The following is a 27,503-nucleotide window of genomic DNA, read 5'->3' as shown; positions in this document are numbered from 1 at the left end:
CTAAAAAGAAGGGAACAAAAATTTCTAGATAAAGTTTAAGGAAGGAATGCAAGCTTGATAATGACTGCATTGCCTGATAAGCTTGTAATTCATATCCACTTATAATTAAATGTCAAATTGGCTTCTCCTCAGAAAATACTAACGTACTTTATACAGAGCAAAAGGGAAACAAGCCACTGGCATGTAAGGAACTCAGGTAGCTATTGTTTGACATTAGTAGGGCAAATCTGGTGAAGCCTTAGGCCGCAGTATGAGCTCCCATAACCTAAACTTGTTATGATTGAGCAACGTTTTGTGTGGATGGGGAGTGGGGATGTGCTGACCAAGGACATGGCAGAATGAAAGCATGCCCCAGGAGATAAGAGAAGACGTTGTGCTCTGCAACAAAGAATTGCCAGTCTGAAGTAACATCATGTGTATGTGTCAAGAACTGATTGAACCATAGTGGACAAAATTAAGATTGTATGGGTGTGAGAACCCAAGGGAAGTCTTGAGTGCAGTCCATCCTTGGAGGCTCCCAGCTTGAGCTGAAATATGAGTACCATTAAATTCACACTGCTTTAAATAAGAAGCAATACTTGGAGTGAATTCTGGATGCCTGGTGAGACCCATTTTGCTAGGGGAAACAACAGGATCCCCTAACAAGAGTATTATGATTCACAGTCATAATTACAACAGGAAACTTCTTTCACAGTCCAAGTACTGACTGAAAATGATATTAATTAGATAGGAAGACATATAGAAATCAACACACTCTAAGTCCTTACTGAGAGTTTGACACACCTACCAACAGCATTCCGAATACTTACTTACTGTGAAAAGGGAGCTAATTATACATGAAAATGTCAGTTAGCCACAGAAGAATGTTGTTGCAGAGTGACAGAAAAGGAAACATTATCAGCTGTAATGAAACACCCCATCTATTAAGTAAATAGAATTGTTCATGACTGACCACTGATTGTCCCTATTCATTTTTGTATTCCTAGATTTTCTTTAAAACCACATGTGCCTCTCAGACATATAAATAACATCTTGTGAATGTGTTAACTTCCAGATGGTGGGCAACAACATAATCACATATCACAACCAGTTCTTGTACAAATGCCCTGCAACAAACAAGCAAGCATAACATCTTTGCTGGAAATCACAGTAATGAGAACTAAACACTCAGGTCAGAGAATCTTTTCCTACCTTTCTCCCACTGGGACAGAACTGTTACTTGAAGCAGTACATGAAGATGCTAAACACCGCTGAAAGGAAGGATCCATCTGTATGTTGGGCCTCAGCAAAGCAGGGTTAGCACCCATGGTGCTGTCAGACATTATCATTGAGTGGTTAAGGGCTTCTTTGTAACTTTGAGATTCTGCAAGAAAGGAAACAAAGTACAAGACAAATTGAAGAACAACTTACATTTTTACAGGCCTTGTACTGCCTGAAAGGAAGTGTTTATAAAATGACCAATTTTTCTTTAAAAAACATATTTTTTACTTGTTTAAACAGTAACATTTTATTTCACAACACTGATTGCTGAAAACATCCAGCAGGAGAACAAATGGCAGAGGCAAGTTGTTCTGCATTCCACAGCCCACAGTATTAAGACAGGTATGTCTATTCAAGTTTCCTACCTAACTATACACAGCATGCACTTAAACAGCAAAGTGATAGAAAACTGGAGGGTTACTTCAGCCCAACCTTCAGCCCACTGCTGAATGGGGCAGTGCATTCAGTGGCAAATAACAGGAAGGGCCAAGATACTCAATGTCTTTTCAGTAGTGCCCACTGATGAGGCAAGAGGCAATGAGCACAAATTAAAACATGAAATTCCACCTGAACACAAGAAAACAGGTTTTTTTTACTGCAAGTCTGTTCAAACAATTGCACAACTTGCCCAAATGGGTTGTGGAGTCTTCATCCTTGAAGATTTTCAAAACCTGACCCAACAGTTCTGTACAACTTGCACTAGCTGACCCTGTTTGAGCAGGGGTGTGACTACATGATCACTATAGGTCACTTCAAGCCTCTGTGATTCTGTGTAACTCTTTCTCTTGCTATAGGACTAGAATATTGCTCACGTGAGGAGAAAAGGACAGAACTGGGGTTGAAAGGCAGTTGAGAAGAACAGAGCAAATATGGGTTTAGATCTGTGACTTTGTTCACACCACACAGAGAAAGAAATAAAATAACTAGACCATTTTTTTTTTCCTAATAGCTTGTAAATAGCATCAGAGCAATTGCTTTCTAAATTGATTCAAGACTGAGCTAAGTTCAACTTATTTATACTGATGGTAGATAATACAGGATAAAGTTAAAAGGGATGCACATGGATGAGGAATCATGTGAATGCTATTTCTAGAATCACATAAGGGACCTTAAAGATCATCTAGTTCCCCTGCAAAGAGCAGAGACACCTCCCACTAGATCAGGTTGCTCAAAGCCCCATCCAACCTGGCCTTGAACACTTGAACACTGGGTGGGCCATCCACAGCTTCTCTGAGCAACCTGTTCCACTGCATTACCACCCTCATCATTAAGAATTGCTTCCTAATATTTAATCTAAACCTACCCTCCTTTAGTTTAAAACCATTGCACTTGCCCTATCACTACAAACTGTGATAAAGAGTTCCTTTCCATCTTTCCCGCAGACCCCCTTTAAGTACTGTAATGCTGCAGTATGGTCTCCCTGGAGCCTTCTCTTCTCTTGGCTAAACAATCCCAACTTTCTCAGCCTTCATATGAGAGCCTTTCTCAGCCCTCATATGAGAGGAGCTCCATCCCTCTGATCACTGTTATAGCTCTCCTGTGGCTCTGCTTCAATAGATCTATGTTGATTAGATCTTTCTTATGGTGGGGGCCCCAGAGCTGAACGCAGCACTCCAGGTGGGATCTCACAGGAATGGAAGAGGCGGGAAGAATCACCTCCCTCAACCTACATTTCTTTTGATGCAGCCCAAAATATGGTTGGCTTCCTGGGCAACATTCCCAGCTCACATTCAGTTTTTCACCCACCAATATCCCCAAGCTCTTCTCCACAGGGCTGCTCTCAATTCACTCATCTTCCAGTCTTTATTCATGTTTGGGATTGCCCCAACACAGGCACATGAATTTGCACGAGGCCTTGTTGAATTTCAGGAGGTTTGCACAGGCCAATCTCTCAAAACTGTCAAGGTCCCTCTGGATAGTATCTCAAAATCATGGAATCACAGAATGGGCAGGGTTGGAAGGCACCTCTGAAGACCATCTAGTCCAATGCTCCTGCTGAACAGGATCACCTTGAGCACATTGCACAGGATGGCATCCAGACGGGTTTTGAGTATCTCCAGAGAAGGAGATTCCACAGCCTCTCTGGGCAACCTGTTCCAGTGCTCTGTCACCCTCACAGGAAAGAAGTGCCCTCTCATATTCAGCCAGAACTTCCTGTGCTTCAGCTTGTGTTCGTTGCCTGTCGTCCTGTTGCTGGGCACAACTGAAAAGAGATCGGCTCCATCCTCTTGAAACCCTCCCCTCGGATATTTATATACATTAATGAGGTCTCCCCTCAGTCTTCTACGTTCCAGGTTATACAGACCCGGATCTCTCAGCCTGTCTTCATACAACAGGAACTCCATTCCTCTCATCATCTTCGTAGCCCTCCTCTGAACTCACTCCAGTAGTTCTATGTCCCTCTGGTACTGGAGAGCCCAGAACTGGACGTGCTACTCCAGGTGTGGCCTCACCAGGGCTGAGCAGAAGGGCAGGATCACCTCCCTTGACCTGCTGGCAACACTCTTCCAAATGCAGCTCAGGATACCGTTGGCCTTCTTGGCCACAAGGGCACATTGCTGACTTGTCGTCAGCCTGCTGTCCACCAGGACTCCTAGGTCCTTCTCTGCAGAGCTGTACTCTAACAGGAGAGACACACCCCAGCCTGTACTGGTGCTTTGGGTTATTCCTCCCTAGGTGCAGGACCCTGCACTTGCCATTGCTGAACTTCATGAGGTTCCTGTTTGGCCCAACCCTCCAGCCTGTCGAGGTCCCAGCCTATCTCTTCCATCCAACATGTCAACTGCACTGCTCAGGTTGATGTCAACTGCAAAATTCCTGAGGGTGAACTCAATCCCACTATCCATGTCACCCACTAATACGTTAGATAATACTCGTCCCAATACAGACCTCTGAGGGACACCACTCATCACCAGTTTCTGCACTTGGACATTGAGCCATTGACCACAACTCTTTCAGTTAGACCTTCCAGCTGATTCCTTATGCACTGAGTGGTCCATGTCTCTTCATTTTATAGTCAAGGATGTTGTGCAGGACAATATGAAATGCTTTTCACAAGTCCAGGTAGATGACATCAGTTGCTCTTCCCTTTTCCACCAGCACTGTAACACCATCGTAAAAGGCCACCAAATTTGTCAGGCTCGATTTGCCCTTAGTGAAGCCATGCTGACTGTCACCAATCTCCTCTCTGTTTTTCCATGTGCTTTAGCATAGTTCCAGGAGGATCTGCCCTGTGATCTTGCTTGGAACAGAGATGAGGCTGACTGGCTTGTAGTTCCCCAGGTCTTCCTTTTTTTCCCTTTCCTAAAAACAGTTTCCTCTCTTCCAGTCAGTGGGAACTTCACCAGACTGGCATGACTTTTCAAATATAGTGGCTTAGCAACTTCATCCACCACTTCCCTCAGGATTACTCCCTCAGCTCCCTACTGTTGAAGAGCTTTATAAAGGAACAATTTGTTCATTTTCTTTACAGGTGCATTGTTATAACTACTCAAGCTCTACTGAGTTTGTCATTTAATTATTCTGGCATACGCTAAAATAATCCAAAACCTTTTCACATATGCTCATGTTCAATTGCACTGTTTTCTACCTCAGAGAAGGCCATGCAATATGATACTGTATATGCTTAAGCATCTGAATAGCTTCATACACCTGAATAGTTCCAATCACCTAAATATCTGCAAGACTGGAACCAATGAGGAGACCACAGATGAAACAGTCTCCACTCTCTCTAAAACAGTCTCTACTCTCTCTACAGTACTGAATACACTTAAAAAGATTGATGTGGAGAAGAAAAACGACAACAACAACAAAGCTAGAGAACAACTCCAGCCCAACAAAGACTAAAAATAATCTTAATCTTATTTTTTTCCATAAGGAAATCATTCTGATGCTGTAAAAAGAAGGAAGATTCTCACTGTTGCTGTGAGCTCCACTGAAGCAAGTCCAAAGAAATATTTTCAATACTTTTCATGGCACAGTCTGTCTCTGCTATTATTTGAATCAGGATGATGGAAGGTACTTAAAAGAAATGCCTGAGATAAGAAAACCTGCAAAACAGTGCTCTGACTGACAACCATTTGAATTCCTCACATAGCATACATACTGTACAGAACAACCACATAACTGGATGAGGAAAGCATTAGAAAACTACTAAAATGTCTTTAACTAACATTAATTAGATCCACGCCAGCCATTATAGTGAACTTTAAAGGAAATGCCTACAAAAATGGGTGTGGTGGGGAAGAGATAAGAAAACCTGAATCTGTAACAGTTCAGATATATTGTATTCACTCTCATACTGGTGCAAACACTGTCTTAGGCCATATTTCTACTGAAATCAGTGTCACTCCCAAGTACTATAAAGATTGATGTTAAGCCATGAACAATTATTTTAATATGTAATAAACAAGTAATATTTTGTCTTAACTATTATCTAAGGGGAAAAAAAAAAAAGGTTACTTGGATGTGGGTTGGTCAAACTAACATTGTATGTCTGATGAGCACTTGAGCCTCCCCTGGAATGCAACTTTCCATACATTAAAGCAGATGGATCTATTGCGAGCTACATCTGTAAAATAATATGTCTTAGGTGCAACTGACATCTCATTTCTGTACGTGAACCTGCACATGCCTCCCAGTTATACTACAGGTTGAGACAACTCTGCTACAATACAGGAGACAACAAAGCATTCCCAGCAGGCATGGGGATTATGATCACAGGCTTAACTTCATATATTTATTTCCATCAGTGCCTCCATACTTGTCCCATTGGTATCAGACTATGTAGGGGAGTCACTGGACTCCCATTACAAAGAACCTGGGGGCAGAAAGGGGAGGAGAGCTCCTTGCTTCTTATGAAATAGCTTAAAATCTTCTCCCACTGTTATGCGATCTCAAGTATGTGCACAAGACTTAAACCAAAGCATTTATACATAGCAAAGTCCTCTCCTCCCACACTTGCTTAAAGATATGAACTAAGACATGACTCTCCTCTGTTTCAGGCTTTGGATTGTCACTATTACCTTTACACCACTGAAAGCTGCATGACAGAAAAACCACTGACTGAATGCTGACAGACACAGCATTTCTTTTCATATCCAAATTTTCACACATGTAAAAGATTAACAGTGAAAAGCCACAGGCAGCCAGACATGTAATCTGCAAAATGAATGCAAACTCTGCATAACTATTCCCAGGCTAGAAACAAATATATCTGAAAGGCACTTATCATGAAAGCAGCTTTGTTTATATTTCAATTAAAAACAAGCTTGCCAAATATTTCAGCTATGTCCTCTCTATTGTCTGATACAGAGTCCACATTCACCAGTCAGCTGTTAACCCTTTACTGTGCAAGCTTATAGTTTCTACAGGATTTTTTGTACGCATGGTACAAACTCCTCTGGCATGCTCGCTGCAATCTACTGGTGCTTCTTGCTTCAAATCCTCTCAATCTACACTGCTAGGTCTGTTAGAACTCTGACAATGTGGAACTGCAGCTCCCTACTAAAAGAACTGACACAAAAAAACTAATATCATGTTCGTGTCTCTTCAAACACTCAGGTCAAAATACCTACACTTGCTAACACTGACCATCAGCTTTACAGACAGAACCTAAGAGATGAACAGCACTCTTTGCATCATACATTGATGAAAAGGGACACTCAGGAAGAAAATAAATATTATTGTGTCCATATGCAAGTTAGAAGATCCAACTCACTATTCAACATCCCACTTAGCAGCAAAGGGAAAAAAAATAGCAAAAGTTGCAAGCATCTTCTATTTGTAAGCAACTCTTGGATGTGCCCAGGAGACAGCGATATGAAAGTAAGATGTTATAGAGTAACTACTACTTGAACCCACTACATGTCCTATCTTAAAAGAAAAGAAAAATGAAATATAAAAAAGAGAAAGAAAAAAAAGGAAAAGGAGAAAGGGGAAAAGAGGAAAAAAGAAAGGGAAAAAAAAAAAGCGGAAAAAAAAGAGGAAAAAAAAAAGCAGAGTGGCTTAACTCAAGCCAGGGTCCAGATAAAAGGTATGTAAAAGCATTTATTTTCCTCTTTTCTTGTAGCAGCTGAATGGCATAATCACTCCACAGAAAGTGGTCCTGTAGGGAAATCAAAGAGCTGTCATTCCATTAGCATGCCTTGTATGTTAGCAGATCCTCATATAATCCCACCTCTGTATTACTTTTTGTTCAAAGGTGATAGCTAACCTGCTCTGAATGATTTTTAAAAATCCAATCAAAATCCTCAAGTTACTCTAAGTCGCCGTTCTGCTCCCTACAGTATGAGCTGGCCTCCCCCAAACTAGCTCAAGGCAGCGTAAAACTGAATGGACACAGAAAAGCATGTTACTCTAAAGCAAGCCAAAGTAACTGAACCACTACCAACCTTAAGGAGCTGCAGAAAAATAAGAAGCTTTGCAAAATTTACAAGCATTGCACAATCTTTTCTGTCTCCCTCAAAGGGATCCACCCTTTGATGGCTTGCTTCAGCAATGATGTGAAATTCCAGCCTAATGAAAGATGTCTCCAAAACATTCCCTATACCAACAGCCTCATTCATATGTTCCACTTCACCATTCACATGAACAGCTGATGAAACCATTCCTTTAAACAGATTTCCTGACAGAATTGAAGATACTTACAAATATAATGGAATTGCTGGTGATAGATATCTACCCAGTATAAGTAATTTGTTTTTTGACTAACTGCATTTATAGAATCATAGAATGTTTTGGGTTGGAAGAGACCTTAAAGGTCATCTAGTTCCAACCCCCCTGCCATAGGCAGGGACGCCACCCACTAGATCAGGTTGCTCAGGGCCTCAACTAATGTGGTCTTGAACACCTCCAGGGATGGGGCATCCACAACCTCTCTGGGCAACCTGTTCCAGTGCCTTACCACCCTCTGAGTGAAGAATTTCCTCCTAACCTCCAATCTAAACCTCCCCTCTTTTAGTTTAAAACCATTCCCCCTTGTCCTGTCACATTATCTGATTGAGCAAAGAGCAGCTCTCCAATTAAGGGTAACAGCAAAAAATTGTTCTCCAACAAAGAAGGCCACATTCTATAAACTTGGTATTTCTCATTCACTCAGGACTCACCTTGGACTTGTCCTACCAGACAAGCATTCTCAAGACCTTCTTTCCTTTGAAACACTTCTGAAAAATGTACACTGTAATCCCCTGCATTCATGAAAAACTCAATGGCACTTTGCAGCTTGACATTGAGCTAGCTTCAACCACAGTTTGGCACTACCAACTACTCCACCACAGTGCTCAGCTGGTCATCTCTCCTTCCCACATCTAGGGAACTGTAAGAGTTTCTGTGACAACAGTCTCTGCTGATACAACTTTATTTTATTCAGGACACCAAAGGTCAAATGATCGCCATTTCCCTTTTGCAATATTCATTTTTATTCTTCATTAAGCCAAGTTATACTGCCATTCACCTGAATTTCTTGGCAGAAGATTTAGACTCAAGTCAGAGCTGAGGTGTTATATGTACGAGGAAAGGTAAAGCAAGAATTCAATAAAACCCACCAGTATTAAGCATTAAAACAACGTATCCAGAAACACAGTAGATCCTCATGGTTTGCAGTATATCAATAAGGCAAAATGTATTGGATGAAGATCTTAAGCACATAGTATGAAAAAGTTTCATTTAGGTATGTTTCTTTCCAAATCTAAGATCTACAGAAGAAAAAAAGTGGAGAAAAAAATATCAGGGAAAAGGAAAAAAAAAGACCAGGACGGAATTGAAGAAAGTTTTAGTATACCCAAGGGAAGAAATCCAATTATTTAGTTCCTCCATCTGCAGGAAGTTCTCTTAAAGATAAAAGGCCCAAGATCATATGGAAGGATGTAGAAAAGAAACAATAAATAAAAGGAAAAAACATCAGTAAGCAAATTATAAAATTAATGACACTGAGTAAGCACAATTTTAGCTTTTCTATGGAAAGCTTGAAGGAAAGATTACTTGGAAAATCATAGTTTCACAGAAAAAAAAATGGAGCAAGGAAAAGAACTTTAGTGGAATAGATAGATTTCTACAAATCTATTTTATTAATAAACTGGACTTTATAGCACAAGATCACTCAGATATTTCACTGACTTAACAACAGAACCCCTGCTTTTTCCAGTATTTCAATTCTCTAATTTAGATGATTTAGAAAAAATAAATCATGTTAAACTACTAACAGTATTTGTCTCCTTCTCACATTTTTCTTTTTTAATTTTCTTTACCTTAAAAACAAATATAAAAATATATAAGTATTATATATATTAAAAATTAGAATATAATTATAATATAAAAATTAAAATATATCATTAAAAAAACAAATATACCAAGTACAATGTAAAGACCTTGTTTCAGTCAGATGAACTTGTTGTCTCCAAATTAACATTACCAATTTACAAGAAATTTGGAAATCCACATTTTTAATTTTAAGGAAATAGAATTTTAAAATATGAGTTAATGTCTATATCAATGATTCCACTTCACTGAACCACACTGATAACTAGAAAAAGGGTAATACAGAATCATAAAATCATTAGGATTGGAAAAGAGCTCCAAGATCATCTGGTCCAACCATCACCCTACTACCTACATCACCTACATTAAGCTTTCTGTAAGAATGGCAATAACAAGTATATTGAAACTGCAGGCTGGTCATTCTCACTCATGTACTGGGGAAGACCATAAAGACATTCCTATGGAAGCCATTTGCAGACAAATGAAGAAGAAGATGATCAAGAACAGCCATGTTTAATTAGCCAATTCTCTTCTACAATGAAATAAGTGGCCAAGTGCAGAAGGAGAGCACATCGGGTGCTGCCTTAGCCATAGTAAAAGCATTAACAGCATTTCCTTTGACATTTCATATTTCCTTGCTCAAAAGCTGAGGAAACATAACCTGAAAAAATGGGTTGAAAATTGGCTGCACTGCTGGGTCCACAGGGTTGTTAACTAACAACTTGATGCCCAGTTCCTGAACAGTAACAAACAGCAACTTGCAAAGGTTGATAAAGGGCTTTCTATAATACATTATCTGTATCAATGACCTGGATTATGAGATAGAATGCACTGTCAGCAAATTTGTGCAATGACACTAAATTAGGAGAGTGGTTCACATACTTAATGGTTAAGAGGGATCTTATTGAACTTGAGAACTCAACCAACAGAAATCTTATTTAAGTTCAACATGAAACACGAAAAATTCTGAATCTGGAGCAGAAAAAGTCCTTGCAACAATAGAGGCTGGGATCCAACCAGTAATTAGCAGCCCCGCTGAAAAGGATCTAGAGATTGCAGTACATATCACATTGAAGAGAGTCTTTGATTTGCTTTCATCACAAACAAGGAATACCGAGCTGTATTAGGAGGAACATGGCCAGCAGATCAAAGGAAGTTGTTACTCCTCCGTATTTGGTGCTATATTCCTGGTGCTGTATTCCTGGAATACTAAACCTAGGCCTCCTGTTCAAAAACATCAGAAACGGGAGGAGATCTAGTGGTGAACTACACAGGTGGCAAGTAGTCTTGAGCACACGACTTACGAGGACAGGATGATGGAGTTGGTATAGTTTAGCCTGGAGAAGAAAATCAACTAAGAGACAACAGACCTCAATTCTTCTCAGTAGTGACAGATGATATAAAAAAAAGAGAATTGTAGAACAGCCTGGGTTAAAAGATCTTAAAGATCATCTATTTTCAACCCCCCTGACACAGGCAGGGATGCCACCCACCAAATCAGGTTACTCCATACAACCTTGCCTTGAACACCTCCAGGGATGGGATATTCACAACTTCTCTTGGCAACCTGTTCCAGTGCCTCACTACCCTTACAGTGAAGAATTTCCTCTTAATGTCTACTCTAAATCTATCCTCTTATATTTTAAGACCATTCCCCCTTGTCCTATCATTATCTACTCAAGTAAAGAGTCCCTCTCCATCCTTTTTGTAAGACTCCTTTAAGTAATTGAAAGGCCACAATGAGGTTTCCCCAGTTTTCTCTTCTCCAGGCCGAACAGCTCTGACTCTCAGACCTTCTTCATAGGAGAGGTGCTCCAGCCCCTTGGTCATTTTTGTGACCCTCCTCTGGACCCGCTCTAACAGCTCCACATCCTTCTTGTGCTGAGGGATCCAGACCTGGACGCAGTACTCCAAGTGGGAGCAGAATAGAGGGGGACAATCACCTCCCTTGACCTTCTGACTACTCTTTTTTTAATGCAGCCCCGGATGCAGTTGGCCTTCTGAGCTGCAAGCGTGCATTGCTGGCTCATGTTGAGCCTTTCATCTACCAGAACCCCCAAGTATCTCTCCACAGGGCTGCTCTCTGCTTCTTCCCAGGTGCAGTACCTTGCACTTGGACTTGTTGAACCTCATGTGGTTCACATGGGCCCATTTCTTCAGCCTGTCCAGGTCCCCTTGAATGGCATATCTTTCTTTGCTATCAGCCACATCACTTAGCTTGGTGTTGTCTGCAAACTTGCTGAGGGTGCACTTGATCCCATCATCTATGTCACTGATGAAGATATTGAAAAGCACCAGATCCAAGACAGACCCCTGAGACCTGCTCATCACTGGCTTCCACCTGGACATAGAACCATTTACCACCACTCTGTGGCTATCGAGCTAATTCCTTATCCAACAGATGGTCCACCCTTCAAACTGTATCTTTCCAATTTAAAAATGATGTCATGTGGGACCGTGTCAAAAGACTTACAAAAGTCCACGTAAATTATATCAGTCTTCTCTTGCTGACTGATGCAGGCATTCTACCATAGAAAGCCACCAGATTGGTCAGGCATGATTTACCCTTAGTGAAGCCATGCTAGCTGTCCCAGATCACCTGCATGTACGTCACATTGTCTCCAGGAGGACTTGTTCCATGATCTTGCCAGACACAAAGGTGAGGCTCATCAGTCTGTAATTCCCCAGGTCTTCCTTTCTTTCCCTTTTTCAAAAAGGAGGTGATGTTTCCCTTTTCTGAGTCACCGGGTACTTCGCCTGACTACCATGATTTTTCAAATATGATGGACAGCGGCTTGGCAGCTACATCAACCAATTCCCTCAGGACCCTGAAAGGCATGTCATCAGCACCCATAGACTTGTAGTTGTTAAGTTGCATCAGGAGGTCCTCTCGCTTACAGTGGGAGGGACTCTGTTCACCCAGCCCCCACCTAGAGGTCTTGGGACTCATGAGATGTGGGAAGCCTGACCACCAGTGAAGACCAGTGCAAAGAAGTTGTTAAGTACCTCAGCCTTCTCCAAGTCTGCTGACAGTTGTCTGTCTTCATTTGTCAGAGGTGTTATGCTCCCCTTAGTCTTTCTTTTGCTGCCAATGTACCTGTAGAATCCCTTTGTTATTCTTTGCATCCCTTGCCAAATTTAGTTCTGTCGGTGTCTTGGCTTTCCTGATCCCATCTCTGCACATCCAGACAGCATTTCTGTACTCTTTCCAGGGCACATGGCCCTGTTTCCACCATCTGTGCATTCCCTTCCTTTGCCTAAGTTTGACCAGCAGGTCAAACTGAAAGATACAAAACAAAACAAAGAGGTAACAGACAAAAACATCTTAGAAAATTCTCACTAGAAATCAGGAAGTGTTTTGTCACTAAGGGTAGTACAGTACTGGAAGAGGTTTCCAGAACTGATCATGGTGGAACCTACATCAGGAGGGGTTTTCCTAACTCAAAGCCAGTACAGGTGGTCCTGTTCTTAGTCACAGGTTGAATTATAGACCCCTAAAGGTACTTCCCAACCATTTTTTCTTTCCTTCTGTGGTAACAGTAATTTCTTCCTCATGCATAACAGTGACTCACAGTCATCTCTAAACTTTTTTGAATTGCTTACCTCTATTAATTAAAAAAAAAAAATATCACACACCTGCAATATATGTATATGTATTTAATTATGAATTGCACGCTTGTACTACTGAAGTTGAGCTATTTCCTTCCTATCCTCCAATAAATTTTGATTGTAGAATTTTGTTGTTCTGCTTTTTGTTTGCTCGATTGTTTTTCATATGGATGGAACAGGCGCTGTTTTTGGCTGGTTTTTATGCACATCCATAAACTCTTCTTCACTGTTGTCTCTGCTCTTTCAGAAGGAGTACACTTCCCCCCCCAAAAAAAAAATACCATCACAGGGTCAGATGGTGTTAAGTATCTTTCCCCTTATCAAAAACCTACCAATAATAACCAGGATTATAACTCCTGCAACAATATAACAAAACCATGCTTGTTAAGGAAAAGACAAGGTTACTACTGCTTGGAGATTCTGTTAATATCTATTTGAGTGGATCAACTCTCTTTGCAAGTAACCAAATCAGATGGGCAGAACTGGCAGGATGAGAGAACTATGAAGATGGTGGCTCTAGCATACACATACTAACTTTGCTGCACTAGCAAGGCCAGCTTCATTTGCTTCATTTAATAGTACTGACAAGAATCTCAGTGCTTGGATATTACAGAAAACACAATGCAGAAGCTGACAACCTGGAAAATTAAACAGCATATCTGGAGAGATGGTAAAGAATTTCTCAGAGATGTTTCTTTGGTGGAAGAAATAACATGTTTAAGAGCTAGAACCCAAACCACTAATAATTAAAGGTAAGCTACACTGCTGTACTGAAGGTTTCTTATTTCATGCAAATACTTATTGTGTGCATTTAAAGAAAAATAAATAAATAAATAAATAAATAAACTTTCTTGTCTTATGCCTAAAGAGGCCTGCAAATCACCCATGCTGCTGCCCTTTGAGGAAATATCCTTGGAATAGCAGCTCTCCTCTTTAAGTACTGGGTGAGCAAGGCTGTCTCTGTGACATCTCCACAAGAGTTTCTGTCCTTCTAGCAAGATGAATGACAAGAGTGGGTACCCACTAGCTAGGACATTCCTGTGTTACAGCAAGTTCTAGCTCCCGTAACGGCCCCCAGAGGCTCCTGCCAGTAACAAACAAATGCAACCCTCTGAAGCTGTGCCATGCATGAGCTTATCTCTAGACAACCCCAGGATCCGGGAATTAATTGCACTTGCCCTCTGCCCCTGTCCTCATAGAGATAAATATTACCAAAAGGATGATTTACAAGACCTCACTTTTCCCCATGCACAGTCCCCACCGTGAAGATCTTACTCTCCACCATTTCTGAGGAAGTTACCAGACACTTAGACTGTTTACAAATGCTTGATATCATTGACTCACTCAAAAATACTGAAATATAAGTAAGTCATATTTGCTAAATGGAATTTGCAACACATCTTTAAAGCAGTAAGATCGGTATCATGCTTTTCTGAAGTTGTTTATACTAATTTCAGTTTTATTTCCCCAAATAGTACCAGAAAAAAGAGCCTTCCCTAGAGACTAAAGCAATCAGTTGCATGTCTTCTCACATATTTTAAAAGATCTTGCAGATGCTCTGTTATTGACTTTAAGCATAGTTTTGCTGTCTTAGGAATGCAATTCATCTATTGAAGCATCTCCTCAAGTCATCTGGGTCACATGAAAACACAGAGCTTGACATTTATAAAAACACTCTTTAGGAGGGAGCCACTAATACAGCTGTCAGTCCATAATGCATAAACAGGAACACGACCATTTTGCCTTTAAGTTCAGCAGATCATTCAGTGATGAACAAAAACAAACCCAACAAAACAATTAGGATATAATTATTAATATGACTTCATTATTTTGTTTACAGCATAATAATTAACTGCCATTAGAGATAGTCAGTTCCATTCTTAGTGGTTTATCTCATAATGGATTTTCAGATATTCACATTGCTGAATAGGACAGTTACCATTAAATTGTAGAAGTTTTAGAGGGGAAAAAAAATCCCTAGGAATCACAAGTGTACTAACATAAAAAAAAAGAGTACTAATTTTTCAAGCAGAATGTTCTGGAAGACCAAGCACTCTTCAAGAAAAAGAGAGAGGAAAATGTTTGCCCCGTGCTTTGTGCTACCAAAGTTCATTAGGAATTAGAATTGCTTGACATGTGGGAAACACAGGTCTGGGGTGTGTCAGCAGAACTAAAAAATGCAACTCCTCTGCTGGCAGATCCACTGAAAAAGACAATTAAAAGGGGGAGGAGTGGAGCACAGCAGAGCAAATGTCAAACGAACAAAGGAAGGACTGAGCTCAGGATTGACTTTCTGCCATTCTTGGAAAGCAAGCACCAAGACTCAGTGAAATTTTCAGTTTCATGTATGATCCTATCTACTCTGCTTAAGGCAGAGAAGAGGGTCAAAGAAAGTTTCAGTTCTGCATTTCTCACCTCAGTCCAGTTCCCTGGTGCTAGCACCAGAGAGGTCTGAGTATGCAGCTTTTGGTGTCTCAGGAGAACCTAGCAGGAGGAATAGAAGCAAACAAACTGATGTTCAGACCTTAGACCAACCATCTCACTTTGCCCCCCCTTTTATAAAATACTGCCTGAATGTGTAGTACAGCCTCTTCAACCTGTTCACTTTTCTGGAGTCACTTGCTCATAAAAAATGTCTGAACAGCTCACTGCAGCCTGAATACCAAATATGAGGGCTGCTTTTTAGTTTTGAAGTAGGATACATATACCATTTTTGTTTTAGAACAACAATTTTTAATTTTTTTTTTCAGAAGCTGCTTTTAATAGTCTGGAATTTAAACTGATCATAACAAATTCTGTTCAGCTAATCTTCAGTGTTGATCATTGTTGTAACAGGACTGAGAAGTGGAGCTATTAGGTGTTTTTTGCTCTGCCTCTTAAGCAACCAGCAACTCTCCTTTTTGGGGTGCAAATCCTTCCATGAATATCCGCTACTGGCTGAATGAAAAATCTGTCTTCATTAAGGCCATAAGAATCATTAAGACCCTTTTAAAATATTCTGGTGCATCCTGCACATCATACCATGTTGGCTGCTCTAGGACTGTATTAAATTTTGATGGAAAATTCAGATCTGGACTAAGAAAACAAGAATATTTTAAATCTAACAAAGTACTGTCTGAAATAGAAGAATTACTCTGCCAATGCTTGTGGCACAATACACTGTGCCTCATTAAGCAAGATACACTCGCCTCATTAAGCAAGAAAGCAAAAAAGTATGTGAAATTCCTCATTCAGGAAAGACTTTTCATTCTTTTGAAAGGAAATTTAATGCCACTATGGTATTACTAGAAACTCCTTGGAGGAAGAAAAAGAATCAGTCTAGGCAAAGTTTTTGTATGGAGTCAGCAATTACTTGTTTCCAGGCAGTTCCCTTTTTCCCCATTTCTCCTACTAAAAAGAAAAACAAACCAAAACAAAACAAAACAAAAACAAAACAAAAACAAAAAAAAAAAAGGAAAAAAATAAAAATAAAAAAAAGTCCCTCCCTAACAGAAAAAACAGCTTCACAAAACTCTCGAGTCAGCCTGCTTCATGACCTGTCACTTCATTAATGATCGCAGGGGAAAAGCTCATACTGACCAAACTCGGTGTCTACCAAGCTTTGTAATTTCTCTGCAGACTCCAAACCTTGCTACTTAAAACACAGGGCTTGATTCTTTCCCAGATTTTTTTCCTTCAAAGTTTGTTACCAACATAAAAGTATACCACATGCAAGCAAGCCCCACCCCACCCACAACTGCACAAATGAGCTCAGGAAACTCTTGCAGCACACTGCATTATAGACAGAGCTCTATCACTGAATTGCCAGTGATTTTTATTTTTTTTAACCCCTATCTTCCCCACACACACACTTCACACACACAGTGCGGACTCCATTTCCCTCCCTACAGTGCAGACTGTGTTTCACTCCCTACCGCGCAGCGCTAAGAAGGCGGCTAGCGAAACAGAAGCCCCACAAAATCAGTTTTCCGATTCAGGAAAACAAACAAGAAAGAGGGAGAGCAGGAAACCACAAACCTACCTATGGAAGCCATCATGACAGAAATTCTCTCCCGAAGCGTGGGCTGTGCACAAACTTTTTTCAGGGCAGAAAAAAAGAAGAGCTTCCTCCTATTGAGCCGATCGCACTGCATTCTTTCTGCAGCTCAGAAGAGCACAGCAGCCAGGCGAGCTCCTCCACCGCGGGGAGGCTCGGGAAAAGCCATTCTCCACATTAGAATACCAATCACTCTGCTCTACGTATTACAACTTCACAGCAAAGAAGATTCCCGTGTCTGCACTGAAAGTAAACCAGACTCACTCTAAACAAAGCCATTCATTTGAAGACAGAGTTCACTCCATCCAGACAGAAAATAATTCACTGACCATTCCGGCTAGCATTGCTGCTCGCTGTTCCTGCCAGAATGCCCATTCAGTGTACTCATGCTCTGGTAACTCCACCTCATTTGAAATATTTATTTTTTTAAAACCTCCCTCTCCCTTCCCCCAGGCTCTCGCTCACTCGCAGCGGACTCTAGCATGCACAGTGCTGCTCCCCAAACACTTCCCAACTCGTTTCCTCAGTCAGCTTACAATGCTCATAGCCCTTTTCTTGACAGACTACCGGCAGACAAACCACAGGGGGCTGGTTGGTTTGTTTGTTATTAGGCAGATGCCCAGTTCCTGTACCATTTAATTTGACCTCCCAGATTTGTTTCTTTCAGAGAGAAGACTTGAAATTGAGAATCTAAGTGCTTTTTAATGTGGGCGAAGGCCAGCTGCCGTATAATGCCACACTAGCTCACCACTGATAAATTTAGTATCCAGAGCTCTGAAAAAGTTTGACTCATTTCCCATGCCTTCTTTGACAAAACACCATGTGCAACCTTGCTGTATTGCATTCAACATTACCCCCATCATTGTTCAGTGCAGGTTTTATTTACAGGTCAGGAAAATGAGTGGAAACACTGCAGCACCAACATGGGCAGCACGCTTCCTCCTCAGATTGTTCTTCAGTGTCCCAGGGCACCAGATTTTCTGAAAGGATGGCTACAGGAAATGACTTGATATGGACAGAAACAAATAGGAAGATGTAAAGCTTTCCTGTTATGAATTACTCAAGCGCTTTCCAATTTCTAACAGCGATGTACTTGTAACATGCACACTAAAGCATACTGATAGCCTTGAAATACACAAATCGGCTTGATTACAGAGATGAACAGTGGTAAATTAGGTAATATTCCGCTTTCTGCCATAGACCAAAAGGTACACAGAATCAAACTACTCCTTTATAAGAATATTCACTCCTGCCACTTATTTTTTTCATAGCAGCTATTCCTATTAAACAATTTCTTAATGGTAGCATTCAGGAGACCCAAACAGCAAGTACTGATTGAGACAGACACCATAGTATCAGCTAAAAAATGAGGGATAATCCTTGTCACAGAGGCAGAACAGGTTATTAATGCAGCAGTCCACTGCCATTAATTACTTTAATTTATTCTACAACTACACTTTCTCTTTGTCTTGGATGTTCATTGGCAGAGACAAACATGTTGAACACTCTTCAAACTCCTACAAACAGTGAAACTAGAGAAAAACTTCCCATAGAAAGCATTCCTGGCTTTGCATAAAAAGCACTGTATTCACAGGAAACATTTGGATGTCCAATTTCCTTCCCGATTTTCAAGTCTGAGAATTTACACTTGCTGAAATGGAAGAGAACATGGACAGTAACATTTAAACAAGATAAGAATTGTCTGAGAAGTGAAGGATTAGTTCATGAAAAAGCATTCATTTCCAAAGTAATGTGTAAGTGTAACATAAGTAAAAACTAGGTAATTAGAATTATATTTGAGACAGTAAGGATGGCAGAAGGGTTTTGGGAAAGAAGAAGGAGAGTTTTAAATAATATAATAAGTGGTTTTCCTCCTCTACTCATATGAGATATTCCAGGAACAAATTCTGAAATGGCAGGAAAATATATTTCACTTTTCTGAGACCAGTAAACAAGAAGACCGTAAATAAATATCACCTTAATTCACAAGCTTTTAATTCTAGAATAGAATAGTTCATTTGGAAGGGACCTATAAAGATCATCAAGTCCAACTGCTTGATCACTTCAGGGCTAACTAAAAGTTAAAGCACATTATTAAGGGCATTATCCAAACGCCTCTTGAACACTGATAGGGGCACAAACCATCTCTCTAGGAAACCTGTTCTGCTGTTTGACCACCCTCACAATAAAAGAATTTTGCCTAACCTCTATCCAGTCTGAACATCCACTGCACTGCTTTGTGCTATTCCCTCACATTCTAACACGGGTTACCAGGGAGAAGAGATCTGCACCTCCCTCTCCATTTCCTCCATTCTGTAATTTGTAGAGAGCAATGAGGTCACCTCTTAGCCTTCTTTCCTCCAAACTAGACAAACCAAATACCAACAGCCCCTCCTCATAGGATAGGGGGGTTGGAACTAGATGATCTTTAAGGTTCTTTCCAATCCAAACGATTCTATGATTCGGTGATGCGCCTGCCTTTCAGCCCTTTTATCAGCTTTGCTGCCCTCCTCTGGATGCTTTCAAGTATCTTAATGTCCTTTTTATATTGTGCAGTCCAGAATTGCATGCAGTACTCAAACTGAGGCCACACCAATGCTAAATAAAGTGGGACAATCACCTCTTTTGACCAGCTGGCTCTGCTGTGTTTAATGCACTCTAAAATGCAGTTTGCCCTCTTGGCTGCCAGGGAACCCTGTTAGCTCACGTTGAGCCTATTGGTGACAAGCACCTCCAGATCCCTTTCTGCTGAGCTGCTCTCTAACCACTCATCTCCCAGTCTGTATGTCTGGCATTGCTCTTTCCCACATGCAGAACCTGTCATTTTCCTTTGTTTGACTTCATGCCATTGCTGATCGCCCAGTGCTCCTAAACTGATCGCTCAGATGTAGCCCCACTCACTACAACCCTCTACGCTCTTTCTGTTGAGCCAGTATAGGATGAACCTGTTTATCTCACAGGTGAATAATCTGTCTAGAAGAATACTGTGAGGGACAGTATCAAAGGACTTACTAACATCCAGAAAGATTATGCCCACCCCCTTTTACCCACCAAGTGGATGACCTTATCATAGCAGGAGAGGAAACTACTGAGACAGGTCTTTCCCTTGATGAATCCAAGTTGTCTATGCCTGATAACTGCTTTTTTACTTTGACTGACTTTCCCTGTCCCCCAGGACGATATTCTCCGTATTTTTTTCTAGGGACTGAGGTAAAACTAACACGTCTGTGGTTTCCCGGGTCTTCTGTCATGCACTTTTTACAGATCAGTATAACACTGACTAGCTTCCAGTCAGTAGTGACCTCCCCAGACTCCCATGACCTGTGGTAAATTATTGAGTGGGATACAGATATAACACCCACTAACTTCCTCAGTACTATGGGGTAAATCCTGCCAGCCTCCGTGGAATTAATGAATGTTCAGCTGATACAACTGTTCACTTACAAGTTTGGTGACCACAAATAGAGTCACTGCTCCCCCAGCCATGACCCTCCAACTCAAGAGGACCAGGCAACTGAAGATCTATAATTAATATGAAAAACTGAGGTGAAAATAGGCAAATACATCCATCTTTCCCTCATCCCTACTTGTTAGGTGATCATTTGCTCCAAATATTTGTGCAATGTTTTCCTTGGACCTCCTCTTGTTGTTGACATACTTGGAAAAGATTTTTTTTGTTGTCTGACACTACAACGGCCAGTGTCAACTCAAGTTGGGCTTTAGCTTTTTTCATTTTCTCCCTGCAGATGCGAACTGCAGCTCTGTACTGTCCCTGTGAAGCCTGGTGTTGCTTCCAGAAGACACAAACTTTCTTCTTCTACCCTCACTTCAGGAGGAGTTCCCCATTCAGCTAGGCTGGACTTCTGTTCTGCTTGGTTGACTTACCACACAATGGGACTGCCTGCTCCTGAGCTTTTAAAAAGTGGTTCTTGAAAAGTGACCAGCTCTCATGGAACCCTAAATCTTCTAGAACCAATTCCCAGAGGACACCACTAACTAGCTTTCTGAGTAGCTAGAAGTTTGCTCTCTTGAAGTCCAGGGTGGCAATTCTGCTAACTTTTTTCTTCTTACACAAACAATTTTGAATGCAACTATTTTATAGAACCATAGAATGGTTTGGATTGGAAAGGACCTTAAAGATCATCTAATTCCAACCTCCTTGCCATGGGCAGGGACACCTTACACTTGACATGTGGCTCAAAGCCCCATCCAACCTGCCCTTAAATATTTCCAGGGATGGGGCATCCACAGCTTCTCTGGGTAACCTGTTCCAGTGCCATACCACCCTCTGAGCAAAGAATTTCTTCAGAATATCTGATCTAAATCTACAGTTTTTCAGTTTAAAACCATTACTCCTCTCCTACTTGGCTCCCTAAGTACTTCTGAGTGAAATGGCAGTATGATATTCCCAGTCTGGGAAGCTGAAATCTTCCATAATGACAGGAGTAACCAATCCCAAGATTTCCCCTAACTGGCTATAGAACAACTCATCTGTGCCATGGTCCTGGGTGGGCAGTCAGTAGCAGACACCCATGATGATTATCTGTCCAGCAATGTGCCTTTCTCCAGCAGACAACCCTGAAGGAGGGTTGCTATCCAATAGCCCTCAGTCACAGACTCAGCAAACCACATGATCTGTAAAGGAATCGTATACATTTACCCAGTACTCTCACAACTGAAAGAAATCTGGGAGTCAATCCCAAATCACTGTGCATTTCAGATTTGTGCTATGTGTCTGAATACGAATAGCTTTATGTTTTTTTTTTTAACTTTTATGAACGTGCTTAACTCAGTCATAGAAAAATACAATTTACTTTTTCCTCTTGTACAAGACAGAAGAAACACAAGTAGAACAGAATCTTAAATAAATAAATAAATAAATAAACAATAAATATGGCCTTTGGGCACCTAAGTGGGACTGAACGTGTATTCTGTCTACTTCCTCACACAAATACTGGCAGTTCTGTAATTCCAAAATTACAAAACATCTTGGATTTGTGAGTGCAGCAGACCAGACCTTCACAGGTACCTAAATCCGGGATCATTTAAAGACTTCAGTTACTCTGAAGAGGTGTGCTCACAGCTGTACTTCAGTTTTTAGAGCTTTCTTCTCCTGTAGCCTTCCCTCAAACTCTAGCACACCACAGTCATCAAGTGCAACATCATAGTAAGAGGTCTCACTTCGGCAAATTTTAAAGTTTACTTCATATAACCACAGCAAGGGAAGCAGTTGTTCCCATGGATGTTTGTTAACTTAAGCTTTTCCGACCAAAAGGACTAGTAACATTTCATTAAAATGTATGCTACCACGTGCATTGCTAACTAGCATCAATAGGCATATGTAATAACAATCCGTATCAGCCAGACTCCTTTCTCATCCAATCTTGTATTTCTATTAAACTGATGATAAATTTCTGCCTATAGCTTATCTTTTACATCTTCAGATCAAGCATAAATCAGTGTTTTTAAGGTTTTTCTCCTTTTTTATCCTACATATGTGTAAGATATTATTCAAATATACTTTCAAGAACACGTATGTATGCAGTTATTCCATTAGAACATTAAAAAAAATCAGAAAAAGAAAGTCCTTCAAAAGCCTTTCTTTTGTAAAGTAATCAATGATTCACTGGCTATTAAAGAACAGAAAAAACAACCACCCCTAAACCCACCAGTGTATCAGGCTGTATTCCAAGTGCAGTTGAAGAGGTGCAGTTGCTTTGAGACTGATCAGAAGCTACAATACTGTAGAGGCTTGTATAAACACTTTTTTTTTTTTTCTGCACAATAATTTGATTACATAAACACTTATTTGACATTTACAACTTCAGAATTACTCTGTTTATCCTATCATCTGAATTTTAGAAGTGATCAGCCCTCATAGATACAACTGAAAATTAAAAGAAAAACTGTTCAGAACCTTTGGAAATCCCATAATCTTTTAAGCTCACAGGTGCATAATCCAAGAACAGTCAGTTATGCTGGACAGCAAATATAAAATCTTAAATAAAGAAAGAAATGCCAAATAATGCTACTGCTTAATTTCAAAAGAAAATGCTTTGGGCTAGAGCTATGAAGATGTTGCCTAAACACTTCATGACTAAACTTTCAGACATATTGCTGCTGAATGGAATTCAAAGCACCAGGCCGCAAGCCTGGATTTGCCATGTAATAGATGGAGAACAGTAGCTTTGAGAGAATCTCGTTCATTTGGTCATGTAAGGCTAGGTTATAAACACAGCATGCAGGTGGTTTTATGCAATTGTAGGAAGTTAGCTGACAATTACAGACTGAATGAGTATTTTTACACAAGCTTCACCGTTATAGACTTCAAGTACTTGAATAGAGACAGCCCTTTATCCTCTATCCTATTCATGCCAGTGGCTTTAAAAGCATGACTACAGAGCTGTCAAAACCTTAGTGATCATATACAACGCCAGCAACAAAACTATCACTGCATTCAAGCCAATATTTACTTTGCTGGTTGCAATTTTGTTGTCCACTGAGTTTACAGCCCTCAGCACTGGGCAGATTCTAAGGTGAGAGAGCTGTGACCATCACAATGCTAACACACTTTATTTTGGTATTATTTTCTAACTAGACATGGGCCTTTTCTGACCTGCTTTTATTCTCAAGAGTAACTCAACCTGAAATTTCAAAAATTTCCACATTTTCCTAAATGACTTCTGAAAACAGTTCTTTGACATGCAGGTATTTGCAAACCTTTTAATGGAACTGTTTGGTATGCTGCCTCTGGTGCTTAGCAATGTTCCAAATAACATTGATTATTTGCTCCTTGACAGAGCAAATATAAACTAGAATGATATTGCCAGAATAAATATTGCATACAGAAGGACAGATTTTGAACATATTTAACATTCTGTTTTGTTTTGTAATGTTTTCCTACACTTTGCCTTCTTTTTCAAACATTCTTCATTACAAATTCATTGACAAAATATTTATGGCAATTGAATACAGGCAGGAAGATTTTTCAAATCACTAGGCTGTCCCTCACGCATACAAATAAATGGTAAAAAAAATATCAAGGTACAGCAGGAACTTTTTCATTAGCATTATTCTCTGCAATTTATTATTGTAAGAGCACAGAATGAGGTCTGTCTTAGTTACATGGTTCTCGGCTTACATGTAGAAGGACAGTTTATGCATACCCTACTGCGTAGGCGGTTTTATTAACTGTCTGAGTGGGTCATCTCCCAGCTGGGAGTAAAATCAGTTTACAGAAACTTACAACTAACAGGCACCCTTGAAAACCACGGAATGAAAGGTATTAATAGTACACTCTCTTTTGACCAAATATAAGAGTAGCAAAACGACAACACTGAAAAAAAAGAAAGCCAAAACTGATGTGTAATCTCAAACTACCTTTAAAATACTTTAACTAGCATTTTGCAGAACAAAAAATAATTTGCTTACCATTAGATAATCTTTTGCTGTGACCTACAATAAGTGTAGGATGTTCTATATAAGTACAGAGTAAAATAATCTTAGGCATCCTATCATAGGAAACTAGGAGCTATATCTATTTGCTGCATTCTATACGGACAGGAACCTGAGTGCTCAGAAAAAAAAACACTCTTCTTGGCAACATTTATTCAATTTTTTTAATTAATGCAATATAAATTTTCTGTCATTTATATGATTAATCTTTCTGAGTTTGGTGAGTAAAATACATATAAATGAAAATTCAGCTTGGCTCCAACAATTAAAAACATCTGAAAGAAAGTTTCCTTCACCTTCTTAGGGATTTCATTAACTTTTTCTTCATTTATCTTCTAAGGGGAAAAAAAGTGTGTAAGCAAAAATGTCAATACAATAAATGACAGTAATAAGAAATCACAACATTTTTCAGGCTTTTTAAGTGATAAAACTGTCATGCAGGTCTATTCACATGAAATACTTTGACTGAAGTTTGGCCTTGAAGTAGTTGAAGTCAAAAAATAAAAAGACCAAAAAAAAAAATCTAAGTATTCAATGCATGTTGGGAAAAAACAGGGGTTGGGGTTGCTAAGATATTGTTCAAAAGCCATCCTCAGAGCTTGTATGCTACACGGAAGAAGCCAGGCCACACTCATGCCAAACATGAGAATGGAGGGGAAAAAAATTAATGAACCTATGGTCCCTCAGGGATCTAAAAGTCATCTGGGGAAAAATAAAATAAAATAAAATAAAATAAAATCATATCAGGTGTTTAGAGCAGATGGTGGTGGAAAAAGCTAAGAGGTGAAAATAAGTGAAAGCAAACTGAAAAGTCCAAATGGTATTACAATAATTGTCTGATTTTCAGATACAAGGCTTTTTGAAAATAAGTAAGTAATATGCAGGCAACAGAGAATAACCTTAAACCTAATACTTAAATCAGAAATTGTAATTGTTTATTGCAAACGTCTGTTTGTTGGACAAAATGCCTATGTAGTTAACAGATATAAGCACCAGTTCTTCTTATGAAGAAAAATGTTGGTTATCATCCTCCTGAGTACATAACTGTTTTTGCAAAATGGTAAACAGAGGAAGACAGAGAGAAAGCATACAAGTAAGTGCTCACCATGCAATTTTGATGCAATTTACTAACCATTACAGCAAGTACCTTATGCAAAGTCAATGTATTTTCACTGACCATCTGTAAGACATGAATTTGCCTAATGTTCAACATAATACAGGTCACATTTGACCCCATCCCTTGCAGAAGCTTTGCTCACTGAGCTTTTAGAAAATTTTAGCATGAAATATTGCTGTTCAAGCATCAAAAGAATTTCTGCTTCTTTTATCAGATATAACACAGATTGCAACCCAAAATATATTAATGTGCCAGAATGTGTTATCAAACTACAGTATCCAAAACCAATGTAAGATGGAGTATACAATCTTTCAATGATCAATGATCTTTGACAATGATCTTTATTGTATAAATCCAGTAACAAGAATGACCTCTTTTTTGTCAGTTTAGACATCTCTCAGCAGAAGAAAACACATTCATATTGTGTTATACTGCTGCCTTATCACATACCATCTTCCATGGACTTGGCCCTCCCTAACTTTTTCTGTTTGGGTAGATTGTATTCTTCATAGCATTAAAGACAAGCTTTAAAGCAGTAGAGACAAACCATGACATAAGCATGTCAAGGTCAATTGCAGGACAATGAAAAACACAATACAGACCTCGTCATTCTGCCTTGTAGTAAGCATCATAAATTTCTTGTGTCTGCCTCTAATTTTTATTATTTATAAATAACACCAATATAAATATATATATATTTTTTTTTAAAAAAAAAAAAAGAAGGAAAGGCAAAAACAAGAAAAAAATGCACCTTTGTGTTCAGGAGAACAGAGTTCATGACAAGCATCCATGGAAGCGGTTGCACTCATGTTCTAAACAAAGAAACCCATGTCTGGAAAAGTTACATGCATATCTCACTGTGGACTATGTTTTGGTTTGGACAGTATACCTTATGTAAACAGTGAGGGGGAGGACAAGGAGAGAGAGGTATGAACAAATATTATATGAAATTTTTTCATATTGTGGAGAAAGCTTTTGCACATCAGAAACTGTGAATTTTTCCCTCTAACAAATCAGTCTCACTTTTATTCCTTATGCTGTTAACCCTGCTAACACACAGGAAAAGTTTTCATTCCAAAACTATAGCTTTTTATCATATAATTAAGGGACGCGTTTTATTTCCCTTGCAACTTAGTGACCATAAGAAATGACAAGCAGGGAATAACAATATAAAATTACAATCAGCAATACATTTTTTCAGTAAAGGACATCTGTTAGGTTGAAGTTTTACCCTACAAAAATTTATGAAACACTCAACACTCTACTGGGTGATGTAACAGAATAAGCCTACATTAGTCAACAGGGAAGGATTTAGAATAGAAAGAAGTGTCTCCGTCAGATAAAAATATAGTATGTGTTAGAAATACAGTGGAAATACATCAGTGTCTGATCTTGAATAGCTCCATGACATCATGAGGAGAAAATAAGACCTTTTGACAACTTTTAGAAAAGATGCAGCTCATGTATGTAGTAAAAGCTTTGAGTACAGTACCTGGGTTAAGCTCGCTGGCAGGTATGAAAAGGCCCTATACATGCTTGAAGACTTTGAGATTCCCCAAAATAGAAACAGTGCTATCTTTCCACCATATGTACTGCTTGAACTATGCAAGAATACTTAGGCTGTTTGGAGAATATGGAAAAAAACAGGATGTCAAGTCTTCTCCTTGCCAGTAGTACATGGATAAAGAATTATAAATAATCTACCCTTGTTCTATGGAACCCTGGCTTCTGCTGCAAGACAGTACTTTTTGTGAATGCAGACTTTCTGCA

General features: G+C 39.7%; 1 protein-coding gene across 9 annotated transcripts in view; it reads right to left on the bottom strand.

Annotated features, from left to right (window-relative positions):
* TNS3 (tensin 3) overlaps positions 1–27,503 on the bottom strand; it is a 247,589-nt gene that overhangs the window by 25,122 nt on the left and 194,964 nt on the right. For all 9 annotated transcript variants that reach the window (XM_035316737.1, XM_035316734.1, XM_035316735.1 and 6 more), the window contains one exon: positions 1,192–1,363. In XM_035316737.1, the coding sequence (XP_035172628.1) occupies positions 1,192–1,363 (172 nt within the window). The remainder of the gene's footprint in view (positions 1–1,191; positions 1,364–27,503) is intronic.

Source organism: Oxyura jamaicensis, chromosome 2 (genome assembly GCF_011077185.1).
Source record: "Oxyura jamaicensis isolate SHBP4307 breed ruddy duck chromosome 2, BPBGC_Ojam_1.0, whole genome shotgun sequence".
NCBI lineage: Eukaryota > Metazoa > Chordata > Aves > Anseriformes > Anatidae > Oxyura > Oxyura jamaicensis.
Note: the sequence above shows the minus strand (reverse complement) of the source record. Positions and strands in the feature narration are given on the sequence as shown.